Genomic DNA, 27,268 nt, shown 5'->3' on the forward strand with positions numbered 1-27,268 from the left:
TAAGATGGGTCTGGTGAGAGATCATATCTAAGGAGATTTTGGAGGATGCTTTCTGATTATCTGCTCTGTTTGTAGGCACTGTGGAATAGGTAGTTGAAAATTCCTTTGGAACAAACATGGAGTTATTTGTAGAAGTGAATACCTTCATAAATCATGGCTTTATTTTGGGAAATGTTGGGAAGTTTCTAAGCCTATGTATCAGTTATTGCAGTTTGGCAAATCATACACCAAACCTCCTGGGGGCAGATGGCAGAATGGCAAATGCAAAAGCCCCGAGGTAGTCAGACACTGTTGTTTCCCTCATAGAAGATTGGCCAGGGGCTGGGGATGTGGCTCAAGTGGTAGTGCACTCGCTTGGCATGCATGCGGCCCAGGTTCAATCCTCAGCACCACATACAAACAAAAGATGTTGTGTCTGCCGAGAACTAAAAAATAAAATATTAAAAATTTTTTTTTCTCTCTCTCTCTCTCTCACTTTTTTTTTTAAAGATTGGCCATCCAAACAAAAGTACAACTTCTTATAGGGCAGAATTCACATTGTGTGTGTGTATACATACTACACATACACACACAAATATATATGTTACATACATAATATATATAAAATACATATTTTGGGTACTGGGGATTGAACTCAGGGGCACTTAACCACTGAGCCACATCCCTAGCCCTATTTTTTTAAATTTAGAGACAGGGTCTCACAGAGTTGCTTAGTGCCTCACTTTGCTGAGGCTAGTTTTGAACTCCTGATCCTCCTGCCTTAGCTTCCTGAGCTGCTAGGATTATAGGGTTGTGCCGCTGTGCCCAACATTGTATATTTTTTAATCCTTTTCGTTTTAGGCAAGTAGTGGGAGCTAAAAATGTATTTGTTGAAATGAAAAGAAATGAGCATATCCTGTAATTGTTAAAGCCAGCATAATTAGTTTGAAGTAGAAGCATTTTTATAACTTTTATGTTTATGTTTTCAAGGGTCTAAATGGAGCAAACTTCAAAGCAGATTTTCCTTTTTAGAGGGCTGATACTGTGTGCCAAACATTGGTCTCCCTTTTTTTGGAGATGACCAAGGTTAAATAAAACTTTCATTTGTATCAGGAGGAATACTAACTTTTTTCTTATTTTAGAATTTAAGAAATATTAATTAGTCACATAAATGATAAATGCCACATATAATATCAGCAACCTCCTTCTTCTTAAGATGGATGGTAAATATATGGATATTTATCTTATTCTTTACAGATATTTTACATAAGACTGATTTTATTGTAAAATTGCACATAAAGATAAGTAGTATGGTTTGTGTCAAACTTAATGCCTATTTCCAAATTCCATTTTATAGTGGAGGCACTATTGAAAGTTTATTCAGCTGTGATTTCTAATTAATTACTTGAACAGTGTCTTGGTCATAAAGTCCCAAATGCATATATGACACAAAGTTTCTGTGGTGGTTTTCTTTCCCCTATGGTTCTTCATAGGGTCAGACAACTCATTATGTAGTCAGGCTCCTTAAGAAACCTTAAAATGCTTGCTGCCTGAGGGAAGGTACTTCTAGCAAGTCCGAGTGTGCTGCTGTTTCTTCTATGTGTGATAAACCTTTGGAGCAACATCCTTCCCCTAGAGATCATATTTCCTAACATTGTGAAAATGTTTGATGATTGTGTTACTGGTAAATGTTTTTATGCATCTCTCTTTGAACATTGTTAGTGCTCAGTGAAGATTAAACTATCAAAAGGAGAACAAGTGTTGAAACACAAGAGTGCCTTGGTGTATTAAACCCCTTTCCTGCTCTGGTTATATTTCATCCTTGCAAAGCCTGTAACTTTAAGAAGCTCATGCTTTGGCTTACTATGTATTCCAGGCACTTCACGAAGTGCCATTTCTCTGTCTTTTATCCTACACGATTACACTGGAGAATATACTTCTTTTCAGTGAAATCCCATGGTATGCAAGGATTTCATTATCATGTATGCTAACATCAAAACCTCTTTGTTTGATTTAACACAAGCCTCTCGTATGCAACAGCAGGAACCTCTCCCAGAGGAATAGGAGGCAAAGTGTGTGTGTAACAAATTGTCTGTTAAAAATGACTGCATCACAGAACCGTCCTGTTCTCGGTCCTGTGCATTCTTTCTGAAGTGATGCTGTCCCATGCCTTTTTCTGTAACTTCAGCTGGCCTCTTTGGAAACTCATTGATTGGGAGGATGGGAAACAATGATTCTGATGAGATCCTGAAACTACTAAGAGGACGTTTTAAGTCTTTACAGATCTACCTACCTTTGACCTAGGTCCCATCCTCTAAAAATATCCATGTCAAACTGATCTTCACTTTATTATCATTTTGTAAATTGTAGCACTGGCAATAAAAGCAGTGTGGCTCCCTTATGGCCAGACTGGGATTTTCAAAGTAAGGAGTCCTCTGAGAAGAGACATGAGGTGTTCATGACCTATTTGGGAAATAGATAATTAGCTAAAACTTTTCATTTTTATATATGAAAAGGGTCAGGGGGTATAGCTCAGTAGTAGAGTGTGTGCTTAGTGTGTACCAGGATCAATTCCCAGCAACAGGGCTGACTAATATCATCCACAGCAAATTAGTACCTTGCTCTTGTTGTGCCTTGGGGCTCTGTTTTAAGATGTGGCCTTACTTATAGAGGCTTCTCTGGTTGTTGCTTTGTGCTCTTTTTGTTCTTCTTCCTTTGCAGCCTTTCTCCCTCCACCCCCACATTTACTGAGTGACTTGGTATGGAATGAAGAAAAGCCAATTACCTTTGTGATTTTGATATCTTTCTATCACGTTTTTCCTTAGTTTTCTTTTTTTTTTATTCTTGTTTACAGATACTTCTGGTCTTTGTTATGATCACGTAGAAACATTTTTCATGACTGAGCTATATTATTTAAGAAAGCGTATTTTGCAGGAACGAGAATCAGTGAGTGCTCTATAGGCTGAGCAGTCTACAGCAGTAGCCTTCAGTGAAAAGCAGCAAGCGAAGGGGAAATTAAAAATAGCAACTAATCATGTTAATGAGCCTTTTGAAAAATTCTAGCAGAATAACACATTTGCCTCTGTTTCAGCCTCTATGTTCTATGCCAGAGAGTTCCGAGGTAATGAAAAAGCAGAAGTATTGCAGCAGCGACAGCAGTTATGAGAGTAGTGGCAGCTCCTCAGAATCTGACGAAAACGAAGAATATCAAAATAAGAAAGGAGATGAAGAGCAAGTTCCATGTGATCTTAAGCACTCCAACCACTGCAAATTAGTTCAACAATCCAGTAAGTTATTTTCTTCCAAGTTAACTAAATATATGAAGAATTAGGGAGTTGAATTTATTAAACTCAATAAAAGGTCCTTGGACAAATGAACCCTTGTGTGTGAGAAGACCTGGATTCTACCCCATTTCCTTCCCTACCTAGACTTGGGCATATACATCCATCAAGCCCTGTCAGGTTCTGCAAATAGAAAACAATAGGTTTGCCTTAAGGATCCACCCATCTATATTTCATGGTTTTTAAGTATTGCAGTTTTGCATGGGTCTTTCCAAATGTGCCTGACGACTCATCTGCTGGTTATGGTTTTTTAAAACCCATGTAGTCATTTTCCACTTCCCCCTCTCCTGTCACCCTCTTTGTTTGATACCACCACCTATTTTTTAAACTGTATGTATCCCTCTAGGCAATTCACTTGAATGTATCTGTGAGCCACACAATTGTGAAATAGTAGAAGTTTTGTTCCCTCCTATTTTCATCACAGGTAAGCACTAAAGTCAGGGCTTTTGGTGCATAGGAAATATTTAGGAAAGCACCCAACCAACTTCTCAGTCTCCTTCTCTTTCTGTTTCCTTTTCTCTCTTTTTTTCCCCACATATTTCCCTTTCTCCTGTCTTTAATTCCTTATTCTATCCCACGTGCCCTCTACTGTCCTTGTGATTCTTCTTTCATCCACAGATGTCCAACATAACTGATCTGCCTCCAATCCAGGACTTTATTTTTAACACCTGTCTTTGATATGTGATTATGTTCCAGTATGCACTGTTTGCCTAGTGTTCCAAGTCAAAGGGTTCTTTTAAAGGGACGTGTTCAGTTATGCAGTAAACAGAATTGTGAGCCTTTGTTGATCTCCAGCAATGGCTTAATATGTTAAGTCTCCAGTAATATGGATATCTACAAACTGGTATTTCATGATTATGGCAAATTCCATGTGGAATGAAGAATAGATTTTAGAGGAATGGTCTTAATTTTACTTCCAAATTATTCCAGAAAGTTACATCCTACGACTGCTCTTTGAGCATTTGTATATTTGGAAATAATGTGTTTTATGTTCTGTATCATTTGTTTAAGGGGTGTTCACCGACCACCTCTTCCAGAGTTTGTAAGTTATTCTACCTCCTTTTTTTCTTAAGGATTCCTTAAGTACTTTCAGTGTGTCTTCAGTTAAAAGCCTCTGTTTTTGTTTTGGAAGTTGACATTTTCCTGCCCAAGTGTTGTCAGTTTTTGCTAACTGCTCCTACTAGCTAATTGTCTATCCATAACAACATCAACTAGTGAGGGGTAAAGGAAAGGCAGAGAAAAAAAATTGCTGGGGTTCTTATAAGCTCTGAAATTCTTTTTGGTTCTCAGATCAATAGATTAAAAAATTGAGATAAGTACAGTAGTGTACTAAAACAGGGTATGGGTTTAAAAAAATGTTTTGAATATAAATGTTCATTTTAAACTAGCCCAATTCAGTTACAAATCTTTTTCCTTATTAGTTGTATTTTCTTTTATATTCATTAGGAATTACAACAAGGGTTTCACCTTGTTTTATATTCTCTTTAATCTTATACATTGTACCAACAAATTTTCCTTGAGTTTTGTCCCTGAAGTGATGCAAATGACCAAGACATCATCCTGATTATATATAGTACTATAGTTAACTTGGGAAGTTCAGATTTGTAATAGTTTCAAAGGGGGCTATGTTTTGGTTTGATATGAGATAATCACAAAAAACTATATAAAATACTTTCCTTACATAATTTGTGGAAGTTACAACCATTTTTTGTTAATCTACCAAGTATCATTGGGGTGTCCAACTGTTTTAGTTTTTTTCTGTATGAATTTTCTGTGTTTGCAGATGAACAATGGGAATCTGTAATACTTTCCCTCGGCTTTGTGACAAATTATACACATCCACACCTTCGCCTTACGCTCTGAGGTTAAGTGATCAGGACTCTAGTGTAGTTAGTAGGAAATGATTTGGGATATTTTCTTAGTAGGAGCTTGTTCTTTGTACATACTAAATATGTCCAGTTCTTTGTAAAAACAAAGAAAGATGGGCTGACCAGTAACTACTGGTAACTTCTCTAGAAGCAATGTGTTTTGCTGGCTTTTCTTTTTTCTTTTTAGTACTTTACCACTGAGCTACATCCCCAGAACTTAATTTTTTTTTTTAAGATTTTGAGACAAGATCTCACTGAATTGCTGAGGGTCTTACTAAGGAAAGTATTTTATATAGTTTTTTATGTGATTACCTCAGACCAAACCAAAACATAGCCCTTTGAACTTGCCATTCTCCTGCTTCAGCCACCAAATCATAGGGATAACAGATGTGTATCACTGCACCCAGCAAAAGCAATGTGCTTTATTAATTAATTTATTTTGTTGGTTCTTTTAAGCCAAACCTGACAGTAGAATTCATTTTGACATAATTATACAAGCATGGAATATATACTGTTCTAATTAGGACTCCATTCTTATGGATGTACATAATGATGGGAGTCAGTATGGTGTATTCATATATGTACAAGGGAAATTTATTTTGGATTCATTCTGCTGTCTTTCCTTTCCCTATTCTCCTCTCTTTCCTTTATTCCCTTTGTCTAATCCACTGAATATGTTATTCCCTTCTCCCCCTCTTATTATGGATTAGCATCCACATATCAGTGAAAACATTTGAACTTTGGCTTTTTGGGGCTGGCATATTTCAATTAGCATGATACTCTCTAGATCCATTCATTTCCTTGCAAGTGTCATAAAGTAATTCTTTATGGCTGAGTAATACTCCCTGGTACCATATATACCATATTTTCTTTATCCATTCATCTGCTAAAGGGCACCTAGGTTGGTTCTATAGCTTACCTATTGTGAATTGAGCTGTTACAAACATTGATGTGTCTGCATCACTCTAGTAAGCTGAGTTTAAACCCTTTAGATATATACCAAAGGGTGGGAAAGCTGGGTCAAATGGTAGTTCCATTCCTAGTTTTTTTTTTTTTTTTTTTAAGGAAACTCCATATGACTGTCCATTGTGGTTGCACCAATTTGCAGTCTCACCAGCAACGTATGAGTGTGCCTTCTTCACGTTCTCACCAACGTTTATTGTTGCTGCATTCTTGATAATTGCCATTTTGACTGGAGTGAGATGAAATCTCAGTGTAGTTTTAGTTTGCATTTCTTTAACTGCTAGAGATGTTGAAAATTTTTTCATATATTTGTTAACCATTCTTTTTTCTTCTTCTGTGAAGTGTCTGTTCAGTTCATTTGCCCATTTATTGACTGGGTTTTTTTTTTTTTTTTTTGGTGTTAAGCTTTTTAAGTTCTTTATATATCCTAAAGGTTAACACTCTATCTGAGGTGCAGGTGGCAAAGAATTTTTTCCCATTCCATAGGTTCTCTCTTTACATTTTTGATTGTTTCCTTTGCTGTGAAAAAGCTTTTTAGTTTAGTGCCATACCATTTACTGATTATTGATTTTACTTCTTGAACTGTAGGAGTCTTGTTAAGGAAGTCAGTTCCTGAGCCAACATGTTGGAGTGTTGGGCATACATTTTCTTCTAGTATGTGTAGGGATTCTGCTCTAATTCCTAGATCTTTGATCCACTTTGAGTTGAGTTTTATACAGGGTAAGAGAAAGGGGTTAAATTTCATACAGCTACATAGGAATTTCCAGTTTTCCCAGCACCTTAATTGAAGGGGCTTTCTTTTCTTCAGGGTTCATTTTTTTGTGCCTTTATCTAGTATGAGATAACTGTATTTCTGTATTGTCTCTGGGTCTTCTATTCTGTTCCATTGGTGTTCTTGCTTGTTTAGGTGTCAGTATCATTCTGTTTTTTATTACTGTCACTCTGTAGTATAATGTAAGGTCTGAGATTGTGATGCCTCCTGCTTCACTTTTCTCAGGAAGGATTGCTTTGACTCTTCTGGGCCTCTTATTTTTCCAGATGAATTTCATGACTGCCTTTTCTATTTCTATGAAGAATGTAGTTGGAATTTTGTTGGGAATTGGGTTGAATCTGTGTAGTGCTTTTGGTGGTATGACCATTTAAATTCTTTTTTATTTGTTCTAATTTGTTATACATGACAGTAGAGTGCATTTTTGACACATCATACAAAAATGGAGTATAACTTCTCATTCTCTTGGTTGTACAGGATGTAGAGTTACACAGGTTGTATAATCATATACGCATGTAGGATCATAATATCTGATTCATTCTACTATCCTTCCTATCCCCATAACCCCTCCCCTCTGTTTACTCCCCTCTGTCTAGTCCAAAATACCTCTATTCTCCCCCTGAAACTTATTTTGAATTAGCATCTGCATCTCAAAGAAAACATTTGGGCTTTGATTCTTTGGGGTTGGCTTATTTTGATTAGCATAATATTCTCCATTTTCCTCCATTTACTGGCAAATGCCATAATTTCATTCATTCTTAAAGCAGTTTAATATTTCATTGTGCATATATACCAAAATTTCATTATCCATTCATCTGTTGAAGGGCAACAGATGGTTCCATAGGTTAGCCGTTGTGAATTGAGTTGCTATAAACATTGGTATGGCTGCATCACTGTTGTATGCTGATTTTAAATCCTTTGGGTATATACCTCAGAGTGTGTCAAAGGGTAATTCCATTTCAAGTGGATCAAATGATGGTTGCATTCCAAGTTTTCTGAGGAATCTTCATACTGCTTCCCATAGCGATCGCACCAATTTTCAGTCCCACCAGCAATGTATAGCATTTTGATAATATTAATTCTGCCTATCCAAGAACATGGTGTGTGTGGGGGGGTCTTTTCACCTTCTATGGTCTTCCTCAATTTCTTTCTTCAGTGTTGTGTAGTTTTCATTGTGGAGTTCCTTCACCTCTTTTGTTAGGTTGATTCCCAAGTATTTTATTTTATTTGAGGCTATTGTGAATGGGATAGTTTTCCTAACAAAGAGAAATGTTTGGGTATTTTGCCTGATTTTATAAAATTATTTAATTAATGAAGATTGATATATTCCCCAAGGGGGGGCAGAGAGGAGAGAGACAGACTAAATGAAACAGAGGTTATACAGAACAGATGAATTAAAAAGATATTAAAAAATATTGATAGTATTGAGTGATAATCTGTTTCCCAGAGTCAATAGGCACATTTTATCAGGAACAATTGGATCTCTTTCTTATATATTCTCAGTGTACATTGGAGGAAGATATTCTGTTTTTTTTTTCCCCTGAATAATTGTTCTGGTAACAATTCTATAAATCCATATGTTTTCTTCATTTAGTTTTTTAACTATTGAAATTTAATCTAATTTTTTTATTCACTTCTGTAAATAAGATTGTTTAGTATTATTTTATAATAACCAATTATATATTTAAATTCCATTAGAATAATCTTTATATTTTTCTTCAAGGGCCTATATTCTCTAACTTACATATTTATCCTGAGCGTTTTCTAGACTCCTTTCCTGTCCTTCCTACAAATCTTATAATAATATTCAATCTCTAGCTTATACCTAGGTTCTAATAAGTGACCAGTCTTGTCCCAAGAAGGGTAGATGGCATATCATGATATTATAGAAAGAGGGAGGCCATTGAATTTGGATAGGTAAAGATTTAAGCCTGAGCTCTCCACCATGTTGGTGTGTGTTTCTTAGCCTTTGGGCCATTAGGATTATTTTTTTCAGAGGACTTCTGTGAGCATGATATACCTGGTCTATAGAAGGTGCTCCATCACTGTTAATTTCCTTTCTTCTAGTTCTTTTATGTAATGTTTTGAGAACATAACATTAAAGTACTGTTTATAGTGTTATCCCATAAGAGCCATTCTTTGCACACTAGTGAGGGGTTCTACACCAAATTCGTTGTATAAATTTAAGAATTAACTCCAAATTTATATTTTCATGACGATGTCTGTGCTTTGACATTTACCGCCACTCTACTGCCACCTAGTTTGATCTTTGGTTTATAAAGACTTGCTACAGAGGGAAACTTCTACTTACACCACTACTATATTTCCCTCTTTTCCATCATTGATAGATTCCATGAGGAGGTCAGTCAGTTGCCCTCGGTCCATCTCTACTCATTCACCTCCCATGGGGGACATTCGCCCTGTTTCTGCTCAACAAGTGATATCAATATCACGGCCAACTTCAGCATCTCGGTCACATTCCTTAAATCGTGCTTCCTCCTACATGAAACAGCTCCCTCCTGGTAATGAAGCCAACTCTGCCAACTCTGAGGTGGTAAGTCATCTGCTTTGCCTTTTCAGGATTTCAGACTGTACTCTGAATCTTGGTGGCAAAGGGAATCTGCTTCAAGGAGAACAGGTTGAGCCTCAGATCCTTTCTGTAGTTCAATTCATGACCTCCTGGCATTGGAATTACTCATCTATTTTAGGCTACAACTTAGAACGGACTTTTAGAATACAGACTTTATCACAGAACTCAAAGATGAAACTGAGAATAGCATTATTTTATTTTCTACTTGCTGATGTAGTAGGATAATGTTGTTGAAAATCATCTGAGTGAATGTATGGTTTTGTAGTATGTTATGTAGTCTGTCTGTAAATTTCAAAAAATTTGTTATATAGAAAATTTCACTTACCAGGACTATTGATTAATAGATTGAAAAAATATTGATAAGTTCTCCTTAGTGTACTTAAGTAACAATCTTGTTTATAACGTATATGTTAGTGCTTCTTAGAGCAAAAGTACAATATTGTTTATATGTTGTTTATTATGAATATATAAATTAACATACAACATTCTCTCTTTAGTGTGACTTCCATAAATTTAGAATTAAATAAGTCAGTGAATTTATTTTGCAACCAAGTACCTTCATATAGACCAGGGATTTAATTAGTTCATTTATTTATTTAATGTTGTTGTTTCCAAAGAGAAGATGAATGACTAAATATTTTTTCTAATTCACAGTTGTCTAAGGTATATGTAGCAAATGAAACTGACCAGGAAGTCATTTTTAATTATTCATATTTTTATTTTAGTTATTTGAGCAAAGTAAAACATAACCATGTAGAAACATGAAAGCTACCCTTGATATTTATATCCATTTAATGACAAGAATTTGTAAATATAAAAATATATTTTTCCTTTTATTATTATTTTTTTTAATTAAAAGTGCATCATTTTTACCTAGAAATATCTTTCAGATTATACTGGCACAATGAAATAAGACCCCCTCCAAATATCTGTATTCTTTCAAATTTAAGAGTGAGACTTTGCGGCAACTGAAATCAAAAGAACAAGACGAAGATTTAACCAGTCAGACCTTATTTGTTCTCAAAGACATGAGGATCCGGTTTCCAGGAAAGTCAGATGCAGAATCAGAACTTCTGATAGAAGATGTGAGTCTTTGATATATTTAAAATATCAAGGAGCATTTATTTATTCTTTTAATAGTAAAATTTATTTATTGGTAGCATTATGTCTCAATGACCCAAATTAATTGAGCTTCTTTTCAGCTTCTAGAAGCTTTACAAAATATAGGGAATTATTTTAATTACTATGATTCAGGAACAGCAAGCTCTCATTTATAATCAACAATGCTCAGTATAAAGTCCTATTTTAATAAGACTTTCATCAAGTGAAAATAATTAGCATTAAATAATTACTATTCCTAGCGATTAAAGAAATATCACATTAAAATCTTTTATTAAAATTTAGATCTGAGATGTGATGAGGTGTGATGAAAAAAGTGGGGCCCTGACATAAAAAGACATTTTGAGTTTCACAGTTTTTGGTCAAATTTTGAAATAGCTTATGCTGAATTGTGTTTTTCTTTTTACATGCACATTTGCACCATCTAGTGGACCATTATAAAATGGCAAAGAATCCTGAATACTTGAGAGTCGACTTAACATCTCATTCATAAAAGGTCAAAGTTATTAAGATATTTTTGGTGAAATAGCATTTTCTCACTCAAGTTTCCATTTCTTTATTCAAGCATGCTTTTCAAATGGTTATTCTTAGATAATTCCTCTGTAATGAAACATTGTTTGCTGGGATCCTCTTGTTGGGGGAAAGGGGTGTGGGGGAGGGGGATGTTTTGGTTTCTACAGAGACCTAGGCACCATCTAGTGGTCAACTGTAGAATAAAAATCCACACTTGGCCTTTTTAAAATTTTTAGCATTACTTTAGGCCTAAAGCAAGTATATACAAACAAAAACAAAAAACAATGAAAAAATCTTCTTTGGTTTAAAAAATACACAATAACAATTTATATTTAGTAATTATGACATAATTACAAATTATAAACCCCAAATATTATGCATTTTGTTGATATATATTATTAAAATGGCATCTTGTTTGAAGTGAGGTGATACATATTACATAAAAGAAAAGGGAAGAAAAATAGACACTGGCAGTAACGTATCATGCTAGATATATTTTTTATTTATGTATGCTATCTTATTCAATCAAGTTCTTTTCTAAGTAAAGCCAATGACTTTGTACTAGACACTTATCATTTTATGTATTTCTTAGAGATATTAATTATATTTTGCTGCTTTGAATCAGAAGAAAACTAGACAGTCATAGACTAGAGCTAATATCTGTGGCTAATGTGACTGTTCTATAAAGAACCTATAAAGGTTTATATAATTAATAGTTGACATAAGATTGCTACATGTTCACTATATGCAGTTCTTTAATCTGTTTGCTGTAGTATATATTATTAGGCTATATATTTAGAAATTCTGTAGATGTATACAAAAGAAAGAGATAGCAGAATCCTAATTAAATATAAGCTACCTTCTAATGTATTATTCAATATTCTATTACTATGGATGATGTGGTTATTGCAGCCCTGGGAATAAAGATAGAAAATCTATGTCTTGGGTTTCTTCCCAAAACATATGTGCCTGAAGACTTCTGCTTTCCACTCATTGTAGATTGTGTTATTGGTACAACAACAAGAGACAGCTGTGGATTCAAATACTTTCTGTACTTCATGTTGTAGGTCTTCGCACATGTCTTTTTCTGAAAGTTGTCATTCTTTATTATGAGTGTTATTATATTGCTTTCATCCCACAAATTAATAAAATTGTCTTTCACACCTTTATTTTTCATGTATTATTTTCAATGAACATTCTAGAATAAATTCTTAATGTTTCTTCCCCCAAACAGATCATCGATAACTGGAAGTATCATAAAACAAAAGTGGCTTCATATTGGCTCATAAAATTGGATTCTGTGAAACAGCGAAAAGTGAGTAGTGCTCAGGAACAGCTCTGTCCATTTGGATTGTGTATTAAGCCAGGGTCAGTTGGTCAGATAGTCAGATCTGTACACGTTTGTTTACTCATTTCTTCACCAAGTATTCAATGAGTACCTACTATGCTAGGCATTGTTAAAAATTCTGAGGATTAAAAAAAAAAAATCCATGCTTTCATATAGCTTACATCTTAGTTAAGATGTTTGATAGGGTTAGGGTTCTGGCTCAGTGGTGGTAGAGGGCTTGCCTAGCATGTGTGAGGCCCTGGGTTCAATCCTCAGTACCACATAAAAATAAATTAATTAAATAAAGGTATTGTGTCCATCTACAACTAAAAAAATATTTTAAAAATTTTAAAAAAGGGGGCTGGGGTTGTGGCTCAGCAGTAGAGTGCTCACCTCCCATGTGTGAGGGCCTGGGTTCCATCTCCAGCACCACATAAAAATAAATGAATATTGTTTCCAACTATAACTAAAAAATAAATATTTAAAAAATAAAATAAAAAGGTATTTAATATTAAACATGCAGTAGAATTTAAGATAGTATTAAGTACTATGAAGGAAGATAAAGCAGGATTAAACAATAGAAGGTAATTTTGGAGAAGAGGCTTAAATGAAACAGGAACCATGCTCTTCAGATACAATATTATGGAGCAGAAGGAAGAACTAGACAAAAGATCCTGAGGTAGAAATTAGATTGATGTGTTCGTGAAGCATAGCAAGGCACCATTATATTTATTCACTTATTCATAGTCCATTTATTTTTGCTGGAAAAGAATGAGTGATTTAGTGGTGAGAGATGCAGTTGGATAGATAGGCAGGGCTCAGATCACAACTTTATAGGCTATGAAAAGACACTGGGATTTATTCTTACTGGGAGGGTTTGACCTAACCAAGGGCATTTATTCTAATTAGAGGGAGGGCAAAGATAGGGTAGTGTAGTGGGAAATGTGAAAGTTTTTTTTTTTTTTTTTCTGGTGGGAGATTTGAGAGGAGAATAAGAGGAATGTTACAGTTCTTTTGGAAAATGGGAGAGAGTCTGTCAAATACACTGGAACAAAATTTAAAAAGGAGATATGCTGTTTTAATAGCTATAGTGAAGTTGCTGTATTCTTTCAGTAATACAAATTACCATTTGTCCTTTCTAGAATTTATTGTTAATAAGTTGAACTTGACATTGATCAGATTGACTTGTAAATTATATATTTTATCTGTGTCAGCTGAACCTCACTGTTATACATTAGTACATTCAACAGATATTTATGTAGTGTCTGTCACGTGTGAATGTAGTGCTGCTATTGAGGAGGTTATATCAGAGCTGGTGACAGGGATAGACTGTAAATCATATGGTAACCTCTGAATCCATGTTTTCCTAGTCACTGGCTCTGGCCTTGATTAATGAAGATAGGGCATTTCATTAGAATTATAACCCTGAATTTCCTGAAGTCTATGTGATTTTTGCAATTTAAAAGAGAGAATAGTGTAGGTAAATTTTTAATTAAAATAAGAGTCCAGAAATAGGTCAAATTATTTATAAGACATGAATATACAATAAATGTGATATTTCAAATCAATGGAGAAAAAATGATTTTTCCAGAAAATGGTACTGAAACAATTGGCTATTTGTAAAAAAATTAAGTTGGAGTTTATCTCTGACCATATACAAAAATAAATACCATATAGATTATAGTTTGATATGTAAAAAAGAAAATATTAAAGATTTAAAAGAAAATGCAGAAAGATTTTAAAGTAGGGAAACAAGAAAGACCTAAAAACTCCAAGTCTTAAAAGACTGATAGAGTCAGATTTGACTATATAAAAGACATGTAAAACCAAGTAAACACAGTGGTAAAGAGAATTGGGTAAGAGGGGGTCGCTCAAGGAAGATAGATATTGTTGCATATAAAATGAAAAGTAACATCAGTAAACCAGTACTTCCTATAACTCAACTGCAAGGCAAACTAGTCTATAAATATCAATAAATAAAATGGCAACACATAAAAAAAAAAAAACGCCCTGAAAAGACAACTTATGGATCTTCACATTGCCAATTAACATGTAAATAGATCCTTAGCCTCACTAATGATGAAGAAACAGCAAATAAAACCCATCATATTGGCAAAAAGTAATAAGACAGATAATATCCAGTGATGGGAAGAGTGTGGATAGAAGGGGATTTACCATACTATTAGAAGGAGAATAAATTGATATAACTCTTTAGAAAGGTAATTTGCAGTATCTATTAAAATTACAAATGTTCATATCCTTATAACTCAGCAAAATCGCTTCTGGCATTTTGCCCTATGGAATTACAGCCTGAATATATCAGAGATTTCTGTATGTGAGCATTCACTGCAGTGTATTTATGAAAGCAAAATACTCAAAGCTGCTTAAATGTCTTTCAATGGGTTTATGGTTAAAAAAAACTTTAGTACATTTATTCAATTCATTTGCATTCAATTGAATACTATTCTACAGTCACAGATATTAACCCGAGAGAGAACACAAGACTGTGACTTTGACCTATGAAACATATGTTAGTAAAGTTACCCACACTTTGCTAATTATGTCTGAAGGACACATGCAGGAAACAGCCAGTAAGTGCAGGGATTCTGAGAAGCTGAGTCTGTCTGCTCTCTGGTGCCTCTGTTGAGATACCCGGAGGCTGTCTGGGTTCAGAGTAACTCACAAGTGCCATATACGTGTGGCTCATGTTGGCACAGAGGGAGCCATTTAGATTTGGGTGGTTTTTATTTTTATTTTCTATTGGTCACCTGTGAGGCCTATGTGACTAACTTCCATTCTTCAGCCACATGAAATACAAATCCTAGGCTTATTTACTATGGGCTTTGTTCCACAGAACTTTCTGCAAGGATGGAAATGTTTATACCTGTGATGTGCAGTGTAGTAGTGAATAGCCACATGTGGCTATCGAGCCCTTCAGATGTGACTGAGGAACTGAATTTTTATTTATATTTAATTAACTTTTAATTTAAAAGAGCCAACTATTTTAGTGGCTTCTGTATTTGAAAGTGTGGATCTAGATGCAGTGTTCTGAAACATTTTTGATGAGAACTTTCTTGGTTATCTTTCCGCTGATAAATTCAGAGGGTTTGCAAGAATGTCCAGTAAGTCAGAATTTCCATGGGCATTTCAAAGAAGTAGCACCATTGTTAACTTTCTCACTTTGATACCATCCTAAAAAGATACCAAGATATTAAAGAAACAAGTTAATAATATATAATGTCCCCTTTAATCTACTTATGTGTGTGTGCTACTCTAATATATATATATATATATATATATATATATATATATATATATATTATTAAAAGATTTGTTTAAACATGGATACCAGAATTTTATAACTTATTTCTGGAGAGAAAATTTCTTAAGCCAAGTAAAGAGAGTAGTGGCATTTGGTGTCCTTTTTCCTTTTGTTTTTGTTTATGTATATGTGTGTGTGTGTGTGTGTGTGTAATTGTGTTTATATATTATGTGTGTATACATATACACATATATATTTCTATTGTTGTTATTAGAATAATCTTTTTAAAAATAGAGGAATGGCAGGGAGACACAGACTTCTTTATGGAAAGGCGCTGGTAATATAACAGGGATCTTAACCTGGCTTCCTGTCCCCAACAATGACCTCATGTTGAAGCAGGGGCAAGGGAAAGAGGTGGAAAGGGTCTCTTGGGGCCTCAGGACCTTGCCCAGCTCAGCTGTCCTTGCTGCCTGGACTCACTCTTCCTGTACAACATTCTTTGGGAAGGTACAGTTCATTTTCATGAAACCTGTCGGGTTCTTCCACAGCCAAACATCATCCTTTCCTACTTGAATCTTCTTGGCACTTTGTCCTCAATTGTACTTGTGGTCTACTTTGAGATATTTATGGATTTATTTTTTCCCCACCCTTTTAAAAACAAGAGTGCCAGACTTACCTATAGTCACCTGTAGGAGGCATCCTCTAAACACTTGTTAAATTGGTTCAGTTCCAGACTTAGGAGCTCTGTTAATACCAAGCTCGTACCCTTTTTTCCTTGCTTCAGTTTTTTCCTTGTTTGAATGCAATGAAAAATTAAGACAATGCTCTTCTATGTTTCACATGTGATATGAGAAGGCCTGATGAGCATTGTATGGCATGATCAACTGACGTGTCTGATTAGTTATAATATTTGTGAATAGGAAGAAATTATTTATTGCATTGTTATGCTTCATTGGGTTTCTAAATTTAGAGTAAAAATAAACACTTGCTTATCAACTTACTAGCATAGCACCTATCCTAGTATATCTATTTTTCCCCTGTAGATTTTCTCTAAGAATATTTGTATTATCTTTTCTTCCAGTTCTAAGGGTGAAATGGAATTTAAGTGTTCATCGTATACTGCTATATTTAGGTGGGGGTGGACCTGTGGTGCTATGGTGAGGGCAGGATCTTTGCTTACAATTTATCCATCCTGTTACCTGTTCTTTGAGCTCTTGTTTTGCCTCTTGCTTTGGTGTAAATGAACAGTATTATATTTCCTTTGTGTTCATAGACAGCAGCAAGATATCCCACCTACAATAGGAAGCTTGCTAACATCCCACAGTTTGCACTAGCCAAACAGTTGCCACCATTCTTCTACATAGGTGATTTAATAAACAAATCTATTTTTGACAGAAGAATTCATATATTGAATTTTGGCTCTTAAAGAATAAAAATGTCTGATTTTAAGTAGAAAAAGTTTATCTTGCAAAGAGGCCCCTGAAAGTGTCTGAGGAATGCAAGGCACAGGCTGTGAGCTGAAGTGAAAGCTCAGGATTTCCACATGTGCGACTTATTTGTAGCAATTTTTCATGCTATGGTCATGATTACTGTGGTTCCTTTTCTTTCTTCAACCATTTTGTTCTTTAAGAGACTTTTCCCAAAACAGACTCTACTTTCTCAGATAAATAGTGATGGGTGAGCCATCTGGGAAAAGCAGTAAGGCGAATCTTTCGGCATCATTGTGGGTTGACTTTCTTTCCCCACCACATGGTTAAGAGCTCTTACCCATGAGTAATCAGTAAAAGGAATGCCAAGACATATTTTTGTAAAACTTTTCATTTTTGTTAAATTAACTGTGCCAAAATATATTGTTTTCACTCATAATCACAAAAAGAAACATAATAAACATACACATTGGAAGTACAAGTCATCAAGCCAGCCAGCAGTGGGGAGGCCCTGAGATTTCATGTAAATGAAGATTTCTTTTTGGAGTTTTAAAAAATATTGTGTCTACTTAATCAATAATATTAAGATTAATCAGGTGAAATACTTCAGACAGAAATAACAGTATAGCAATATTGTGGAGACCACCATGAGCTCAAACTCCAGTGTTATTAACTGATTAATTTACATATATAGAATATTAAACATGTAACTAATTTTTCTATGCCTTTTCTTGGCCTCAAGTTGATTTTAGATGAAAGAAGATGAAGAGATCACAGATTGACTAACTGAAAATGTTTTTCCTGATAATAAGAAGGGTGAAACTAGAAAGTCAGGATTAGGTGGTGGAAAGAGGTACTCAGCTTATAGAATTATAGATTTGGGTTCATGACTGCCTTCATCCCTGCTCCTAGGAGGTAACTTCTTAGAACTTTTTAAAGACTAACTTAAGTCCTGAATGGCTCTTGTCAGGAAGTAGGACATAGAATGGGGTTATCATCTAGCCTTACAGAGGGTACAAGGCAGACTGATTTTTTTTCTTCGTTACTAAAGATTCTCATGTATTTTATTTTACTAAGAAATTTTTCATATGCAAAATTATTTTCTATAGGATATGTAAAAATGAGGTGTATTTGGTCATCAGTTTGAAACTTGTGCTATTTCCTTATAAAACTAGGAAATGCATCCAAGTAAACCAAAAGAAGCATGGAAATTTGGTAAGCTGAGGAATGCAGAATTAGGTATTATAAAAAGTCACCCATTTAGAAAGCAAGAACTTAACTAATTTACACTAGACGTGGATTAATCAGATTCATCCTTTCTGTGGCTGTGATAATAGTCAACAACCATTGGAAAGCTTTGCCAGTTTAGTCCTCTGGGAAGTACACCCTAAGATGCAATTAGAGCTGAAGGAGACTTATATGGGACAATACCCATAAGAGATAAAAGGTAGAGAGAGCTGGAAGAGCCTTTAGACTGCAATGCAGATCTGACACCTATGAATGGAAGGGAGGAAGATTGCATAGGAAGAGCCTCAGACTCTAGTGAAGTTCTAAGAACGTCTTGGTCAGGCTGATGGGCCCAGAGCCTGTTAGAGGGAACATGCTGGGTAGAAATAGCTCTTCACTGCTTGCTTCTTGGCTGGGAGCAGTCTGAGGAGACCACAAGCATGGCTTGGATATTACAGGGGATCCTGGATGGGAAAGCATCAGTTTTAAAACATGCATTCTTTAGAAAAAGTTAGTTTAAGTGGCAAGTCATTGTATCTGCCACAAAGGCTGTGTGCAAATCAATTTAATTTGATAAACACTTATTGGTTTCCAGTTTTGTACAAGAATTTTGCTAGGCACTACAGGGGATTTTGAGAGTTCATTCATTTATTTGCTCTCTCAAACATACATTCAGCAGATATTTATTGAGGGATTACCTTGTCCAAAGCACTATTCTACATGGTATAGAATGCACATCTGAATTCTAGTTAGGGACCACTGTTGAAATATTTGTCTCATTTTTTTTTCTGTCCGAGATTAAGGCATTTTCTGGTTGTTCATTAGAATGTTATAAAACTAAGATTAGAATGCCATACAGTCTCCCACCTGCTTTCTTTTCTTGGGTTCTTGGAAACAAAATTATTTGCCTTTTCACATTTTCCTTAATAGGTATAAAATGTAAAGATCCTGGGTTACAGGAATTAAGTACTGAAAAGAATCCTCACCAGGTAAAAATGAAAATAGTTAATCTTATTCAACATCATGTTGTGGTAAATCCACACTTGCATAATTGAGCTTTCTGCCAAGGATGCAGTTGCCTTAAATAGTTTGCAAGGAATGTATATGAAGTATGAAAATACTGCAGTGTTGGTGGGCTGTGAAGAATGCCACATTTGCTGAAAAGCTTATTCTCTGTTGTGATATATAGGCATAAAGTAAGATTAGAGGATGAAGAGAAATCAGTAGTGAGATGAAGGTCGCATTTTATTTGCATTTATTTTAGGTTTCTTGGAAATCTTTGTTTATTGACTACTACTTCTCTAAATAGCAATTTATTTTTCATATCTACCCTTGTTGCTTCTGCCTGCATTTTGGTTATGGTTTTCCCATCTCTTTTTCACATGGGCTGACATAGATGCTGCTCAAAAGTGTTGGTTTTTGCATCAGCAAAGATGCCTCTACCCTATAGCCACAGCTGCTGCACGAATCATTAGTACAGCATGTAGTGATTTTAATGTTATTTCTAAACTGCCTTCACCTTGTGCCATTATTTTAATTTAGGACCAACTGTTCAGCCATATGGAGCGGTTTGTCATTCAACATCTGAATGTTCTTACAAAATGTGAATTTGTCTGTGTGCTTTATGCTTTCAAATGTGCTATATCTCATATGGAAAAGACAAATCTTTTTACTTTATTAATGTTGTCATTGACTGACTCTCCCATTTATTTTTCCCATGGAGAACTTAATGTTGGACTGGGATGCTTTTAAATGTCATAATGTAAGGAAATGGATACCCACATTCTACAAGTTAGCCTCACTTGAACCCATAGATAAAAACAAGGGCACCTTGCTGACCATTTTTGTGTTTCACAGATTATTTATCTTCATCCAATTGCATCTAACCTTAAAATACCAGGAATAAAAAAATATCACAACTAAAACTGGCACTAATTTACATTATGTCAGTCTGATTTCTGGCCTGCCTGATCTCTGCATTCTTGAAATTATTCAATGATTGTTTTGCTAAGGTACATTGTTTCCCATACTCTTGCTATGCACCCCCCCTGCTCTATTAGTACACAGTGGCCCTCTCCCTTTCCCAAATACATTTTCCTAGAGGTAAACGTGAGTCTAAGAAGAGACAGTTGGTTTTTCCACTCAGCTTTTGCTATTGGCATCTGGGAAGACCGCATGGTGAGGCAGTGTTGGAAGACAGCTAAGAGCACAGGTCTGGATACACACTGGTCCACTTAGCAACTGTGTACTCTTCATGTTACTTATCTGTTCTGTGCTTGATATTTCTCATCCATAATATGAGATCCAAAATATTTTCACAACCAAAAACTTTTCATAACCCTTAGGCAGCAACACCTCACCCACCTTAACTCATTTGCTCATGATCATCAGACAGGAAGTAATGTGTTGTTTTTGTCTGTTCCTGAGATTGAATATTCACATCTTTTTTCTGCAGAAATATTAATGTATATAATCATGGAATTTATCCTCAAGATTTTCAGGATGGCACTGTGGACCAATAATATCTATCTCATGTTTTTGTTTTGAGATTAAATGAGTTAATATGTATAAAATTGCCTGGAATAGTACTTAGCATATTGTAAGTCCTTGATAAATGTTGGCTCTTATTTTTACCTCGTCTGCAAAGTTTTCACTTTCTTGCAAGGAATAATTCACTAAGGTAAGCAACGACTAAGTGGTAGCCTTTATCTTAAGCCTTGGAGACAGGTAACTATTTTACCAACATAGCCACAATTCCTCCCTTTACATAAATAGTAGTCTTTATTAAGTGGGAAATTAAAGTGAGATGATTAATAATGGAGGAGGAACCAGGCACTGAAGAATAATATAAGTTTGGTAGGTAAGGTCTCCTTAAGAAATGATGTTTAAGACAGAGTGTACCAAGTGAACAGATAGAAGGCTGTTATAGTCCAAAAAGAGCTATATGAAAGAGATATGAAGCACTTGGATTCTTGTTCCCTTGGTTTGTGTCTCCTCCTCTACTCCAAGTCATAGGAGGGGTCTTTCTAACTACCCCTCTTCCTGGACCCAAGCTTGCCTTCTTGGGGAGGGTGTTTGGAAACTGAAGGCAAAGGGAGCAAGGGGGGATGGACATTCTCAGTGTGTTACCCTGGAAAGGAAGGAGGAAGTGCTTGGGTCGCTCAGACCATGCCAATATCACCAATCTGGGAAATCGTTCCTAAGCAGGTGCAACATGCCTGGAGATTGTTCCATATCCATGTTGCAGGACACATTGAGAGTGAAGCAGAAGCATCTCCCATCCATTGTGAAGCTGCTGCTTTGGGCATATGTGGCCTAGGATATTGGACTATCAGGCTTTTCAAATTCCTTAGAATGAAGAGTAGTGTAGAATGGTGACCAAGAAAGACTACTTGAAGGCAGTGTACCTTGTACAATACGTGGCATAGAGTAGGAAGCTCTGTGAGTTGTCCTGTGTTTGGTTCTTGTGTAGCATATATTCATTTTACCATAAGATTATTTAAAGAGGATGAATAGTCCATAATCTCAACTGCTTTATCAATTAAAAGATGAACAATCTCTTTTATAACATAAGGTGAAAACTTTGATTTAGGGCAATCTTACAATTCCCAGTGTTGATAACATTTTCAATTTTAATTATTTTATATAACTCATAATTTTTAGATTAATTTATGTTAACCTGTAATTTGCTAGTTTTCCATTCTCTCCTTTCTGAATTGCCTTTAAGCCTGTTATTCCTCACTGATACATTGACAGAAAGTAGAAAATTGAGAAATTATTTAAATTTATCTTTTTATAATTCGTGTTGATTCTTCTATCACATCAGTTGTAAGTACTGCTGTCTACATTGAAAGAGAGTTAAAACTAATAGCGTCAATGAAAGTTGTAAAAAACAAAAGGCATAAATTAATGCCTAATATGCATATGGTATCAGCATTATTGTGAATAATTCATATTAAAGTTTTAAAAATTCTTCTTTTTAATTAAGCATTCATTATTTGTGTTAATGAGCTTTTCCAAGACAATGTTTTTCACCAGCTTCTTTACTGTAGATTGCATTATCTGTCCTTCCCCTCCCCTTGCTGACAGACCCTGGTCCAGTCCAGGGTTTGCATTTCTGCCTCCACTTCACAGCGAGGGCAGCTGGCACAGGCAGAGAAGCAGTGATGCTGCTCAGAGTTCATTGTGAGAAACGTAGCTGGTATTCCAAACTCACCTTGATCAGGGAGAAATAACATCTCTTCCTTAACGTTCCTGTCTTAAAAAGAAGAAAACTTTCTTTTATATGTTTCCAGTTTTTCAAATGTTTGTTCTTGTTGAAATTATGTCTCTGCTCAGCCTTTCTATTTGACAGTTATTTTTTTCTGTTTTCATCTTTCACTCTCATTTTTATGGCATTTGCCATAATTAGATAAAACAAAAAGTGAAAAATCTAGTTTGGTGAACTGAAATTAAAGTGGCTGTATGTATTGGCATTAATGTTTTTATGAAAGAGTTTTATTGGAAATCCCTGCACTGCATAAAAGTCAAATACTCATGCATTAGGCAAAGCAGCTTTCCCCAGAATGTTTTCTAGGACCACTTGGATTTCAGATATCCAGATCAACTGTAGTCCTTGTTCCATGATCGTGTCTCCTCATTAGTCTGCATACAGCCTACTTTTATTTATTGTTTTTAATATTATAACACCTGTGAAACCAACACCTAAACCAAGGCTGATATGTTGATGATAACCTATATCCAATCAAACGGATCTCTTTTATCCCTCTGTGTCCCTTGTCTCAGGGAATTGTTTTCTTGAATTCAGCATTCACCAGTTCCTCACTCTCTTTCTTTATATTTTAATATCATAATAATGTATTTTTCCAATAAATATTTTAAAAATTTCTTGTTTTTAATTCTCTTAAGACTGTCATACTGTATATAATTTCTGACATATATTTTTGTACTTGACAGTAGAATGTACTTTGACACATCTTACATAAATGGAGTATAATTTCTCATTCTTCTGGTGGTACATGATGTAGGATCACATCAGTCATGTAGTCATATATGTACATAGGGTAATAATGTCAGATTCATTCTACTATCCTTCCTAGCCCCAGATCCCTCCCCTCCCTACTCTCCTCTAATCCAAAGTAACTGTCATCCCCTCCATCCTGTAACCTTATTGTGAATTAGCATCCACTTCTCAAAGAAAACATTCGACCTGGATTTTTTTGGAATTAGCTCATTTTACTTAGCATGATATTCTCCAGCTCCATCCATTTATTGGCAAATGCCATAACTTCTTCCTTCTTTAAGGCTGAGTAACATTCCACTGTGTGTATATACCACATTTCTCTTTATGCATTCATCTGTTGAAGTACACCTAGGTTGGTTGCATAGTTTAACTATTGTAACTTGAGCTGCAATAAACTGACATGTAGTTTTAAACCCATCACTCATTATACTACCACATTATTCTGTGTTATGTGTCATATTTTATTCAATTTTTAACGACTGCATATAATCTGGGGGGATGAACCCATTTCTCCACTATCACTGTTCGTTTATCCATTCTCCCACTGTTGGAGAGTTAGGTCATTTCCAGGTGTTTATAACTGTGTAGCTGTTTGAACAATCTTATACATGCCTCCTATTTTTACCTCTGGTAGATTCTCTTAGGAATAAAATTCCTGACACAAACAGTGCATGAATTTTCAAGCTGTTTTTCAGAATGATTGCACTAGTGTGTACTCATACCAATAGGTCTGAGAGGCATGGTAGATTGCCATCCACTTGGTCTCATTAGACTTTAATTTTTTTTTCATTTAAATGGGTATGAAATAATATCTTACAACATAGACTTAATTTTTATTCTTCATATTTATTTCCTCTTTTGTAAGATGCCTGTTCATAAATATCTGTCTACTTTTCCTAAGATATTTATAAGTTGTTAGAAATCTTTGTATATTCCCGATACTAGTCTTTTGTTGGAAGGAAGTATGTGTTTTTGAATATGTTTTCCAAATTTGTAATTTGGTCTTTTATTTCCTTTAGTGACCAGTAGTTCTTCATTTTAATATGATCAAAATCTGTTAATCTTTTGTGGTCTTATTCCTTTTTGTGACTTTAGAAAAACCTCTTTCTAAAAGGATTTGAAAAATATTTACCCCTAATTTCCATTAAGATATTTGATGGTTTACTAGAATTGATTTTTGTTAGCTGAGAGAAGTAAGGATTCAACCTCATCTATTCTTTTTCATAAAGATTATTACTTTAAAATCTCCATTTATTGAACACTCACTTCTTACTCCAGTGGTATTGTTAGACCAGGATGCAAGAAAAGACCACTGACTCCAATTAAAATCAAATTAAAGCAAGCTTATTATTTCGACCGGCCGGGCTGCCTTTCCCTCCCAAAATGGCGGAAACAAAACAGCAGCCCCACCTTTCCTATAGCCCAGCTTTATAGCCCAGAAAGTTACACAAAAGGCTGGTTACAGATAACAGAACTCTGACAAGCATCACACTAATGGTAGTTTACATTTTTTTTTCTGGCCCCAACATCAGAATTTATGAAGACCATTAGAGCCTCAGAGAGGGTCGTTGTCTGGCCAGGGAAGGCCAATATTTATGAGGTGTCACTAAAGTTTCAGAGAGGGCTGCTATCTGGTCAGAGAGCCAGGCATGGGTGAGTTCAAGGCACGGGCAGGCATTCCAAGCAGGTTCAGAATTTGCAGTAATTTATAGTAAAGCAGAAATTAGCTTTTCATGGCTTTGTGGCAAGATGGCTCCCAATTTTAATAAAAGATCAGGTTGGGTCTATCAGTATCACTTGTTGTCTCTGTTATATACCAAAGTTTCATGAGTGTACGGATCTACTTGTGGACTTTTTAATTCTGTGCTGTTGTTCAGTTTTTGTGTGTGTGTGCCCATCTTTGAACATACCTAGATTTTTAAGTGCTTTGGTTTTTCCATTAGGTGTTGGACATAGTAAAAACAAGCATTCGCACAGTTCTTCCACGCATCTGGAAGGTAGCTGATGTTGAGGAAGTAAATTTATATCGGATTTTCAACCGGGTTTTTAATCGCTTACTCTGGAGTCATGGCCAAGGACTCTGGAATTGTTTCTGTGATTCAGGGTAAGTTCTAAGTCATCTCTTATTGTGTAATTTTTAAATATTTTACCATTTAGTTATAGAGGTAGTCCAATAAAATGGTTAAATTTCTTTGATAATCTGTAAATATCTGCATGTAATTGTGTTAGTATTCACCTGTAATTTATATCAATTAACCTGATTTATATAAGATGATTAATATGAACATAACATCATGTAACTAATTTGAATTCAGTGGAGAGAAAGTAATCTTTAATTAATGAAAAAAATTTAAATCACAAAACTATATCCTTAAATCTTTATGTAGGAGACTTCTAAAATTATGGCGATACCCTTCCTCCCCTCCAGAATTCCTGTGCTGCCCAAGTTGCTGTGACTCACTGTCATTTGTTCTTCAAGATATCTGAAACCAAAACACTCCATACCATTTCATTCAGAAATGTCTTCCCTTCCTGACTTCCCATAATCCTGATGTTATTCTCCTAATCATACATGTGTGATGTTTCTGAGGTGTCTGCACCTTCCTTCTCAATGCTATCTTTTTTTTAATATTTATTTTTTAGTTCTAATTGGACACCAAGGTATTGTACCTTTATTTTTTAATTTATTTTTATGTGATGCTGGGGTTCCTCGAACCCAGGGCTTTACACGGCTAGGCAAGCACTCCACCGCTGGGCCACAACCCCAGCCCCTCAACGCTGTCTTTATTCACTCATTGGTGAAATCCTACCAGTTTTTCTGTCACATTATTCGGACTGTGTCTATTATAAATTGTTCTTCATTCATTCTTTCTACAGTCATCAACATTTAACTGTTGAGTAGATACTTTTGGAGATATAAAAGTGAATTTGATATAGTTGCTCCTCTCAAGAAGGTGATAAAAATAGTTAACTGTGCTACTTACGGTAGGCCAGGCTCTGTTTAATCACTTTACATGTATTTAAGTGGTTCATTCCTCATAGCATCACTTTGAATCAGGCTCTGTATTGTCTCTGTGTTATAGATAAGGAATCTGAGATGCACCCAAGGATAAGGACCCAGAGTAACTGGGATTTGAACTCCATTAGCCTTGACCCAAAAGTTCATGCTCTTAACCAATAAGCACCTCTGTCTTTTGTAGACAAAATATGATGTACACAAAAGTAAACAATATAAAAGAGGCACAGAGAAAGTACGACAGGATTACTGACAAAGGGTATCTTTTGATGGAAGGGCTAAGTGACATTAAAAGATTTCTAGGCATTTTTGTCTATAAAGTTTTGTTTTCCTTATTGTCTTACTGTCAGGGTCATTTCCCAAAATCTAGTGATTTCTCTCATTTATCTTCAAAGTCTAAATTTCTTATATATAAGCCTAATATGCTGATTATTTTTTATTTTTTTCAGTCTTCTCTCTTATTACTCTCCTACTGGAACTCTGCTCTAGAAAAGCAAACTCACTGGTTTTCCAATATTCTAAAAAAAAAATCTGTACCTTCTGCATTTTTCAAATCTTATGTAAAAACTGAGACTAGACCTATATCTTTTTAAAAGAATCTTGAAGTGCCCATTTCCATATTCTAATCATCACATGCTGAGTCATTCATATCATTTTTGGACTCCTGACCATCATCTTTTTCCTCAGCTGCCATTCATTCACTAACAGGAAGAATCCATAAGGCACTCTGGGGTGTGATAAAATGTGAGCACAATCCTGGGAATAAGTTATTTCTACAGAGTGAAATATTTGAACCATATTTCACAGCCCCTTAATGAATTGTTTTCTGTAAAAGTTCTCTCAA

The 27,268-nt window shown here is 35.2% G+C and overlaps 1 protein-coding gene across 10 annotated transcripts in view; it reads left to right on the plus strand.

The window, feature by feature from the left end:
- TTLL7 (tubulin tyrosine ligase like 7) overlaps window positions 1-27,268 on the plus strand; it is a 154,670-nt gene that overhangs the window by 107,042 nt on the left and 20,360 nt on the right. For 9 of the 10 annotated variants that reach the window (XR_014023723.1, XM_081307479.1, XM_081307480.1 and 6 more), the window contains 6 exons: window positions 3,071-3,266; window positions 3,667-3,744; window positions 9,269-9,474; window positions 10,461-10,595; window positions 12,377-12,457; window positions 25,352-25,512. Coding sequence is in view for 9 of the 10 variants with exons in the window: in XM_081307479.1 (XP_081163605.1) it covers window positions 3,071-3,266; window positions 3,667-3,744; window positions 9,269-9,474; window positions 10,461-10,595; window positions 12,377-12,457; window positions 25,352-25,512 (857 nt within the window). In the remaining variant the exon portion in view is untranslated. The remainder of the gene's footprint in view (window positions 1-3,070; window positions 3,267-3,666; window positions 3,745-9,268; window positions 9,475-10,460; window positions 10,596-12,376; window positions 12,458-25,351; window positions 25,513-27,268) is intronic. The other variant, XM_081307483.1, reaches the window with a different exon arrangement.

Source organism: Spermophilus citellus (genome assembly GCF_964194105.1).
Source record: "Spermophilus citellus genome assembly, chromosome: 9".
In the NCBI taxonomy this organism is placed as follows: Eukaryota; Metazoa; Chordata; class Mammalia; order Rodentia; family Sciuridae; genus Spermophilus; species Spermophilus citellus.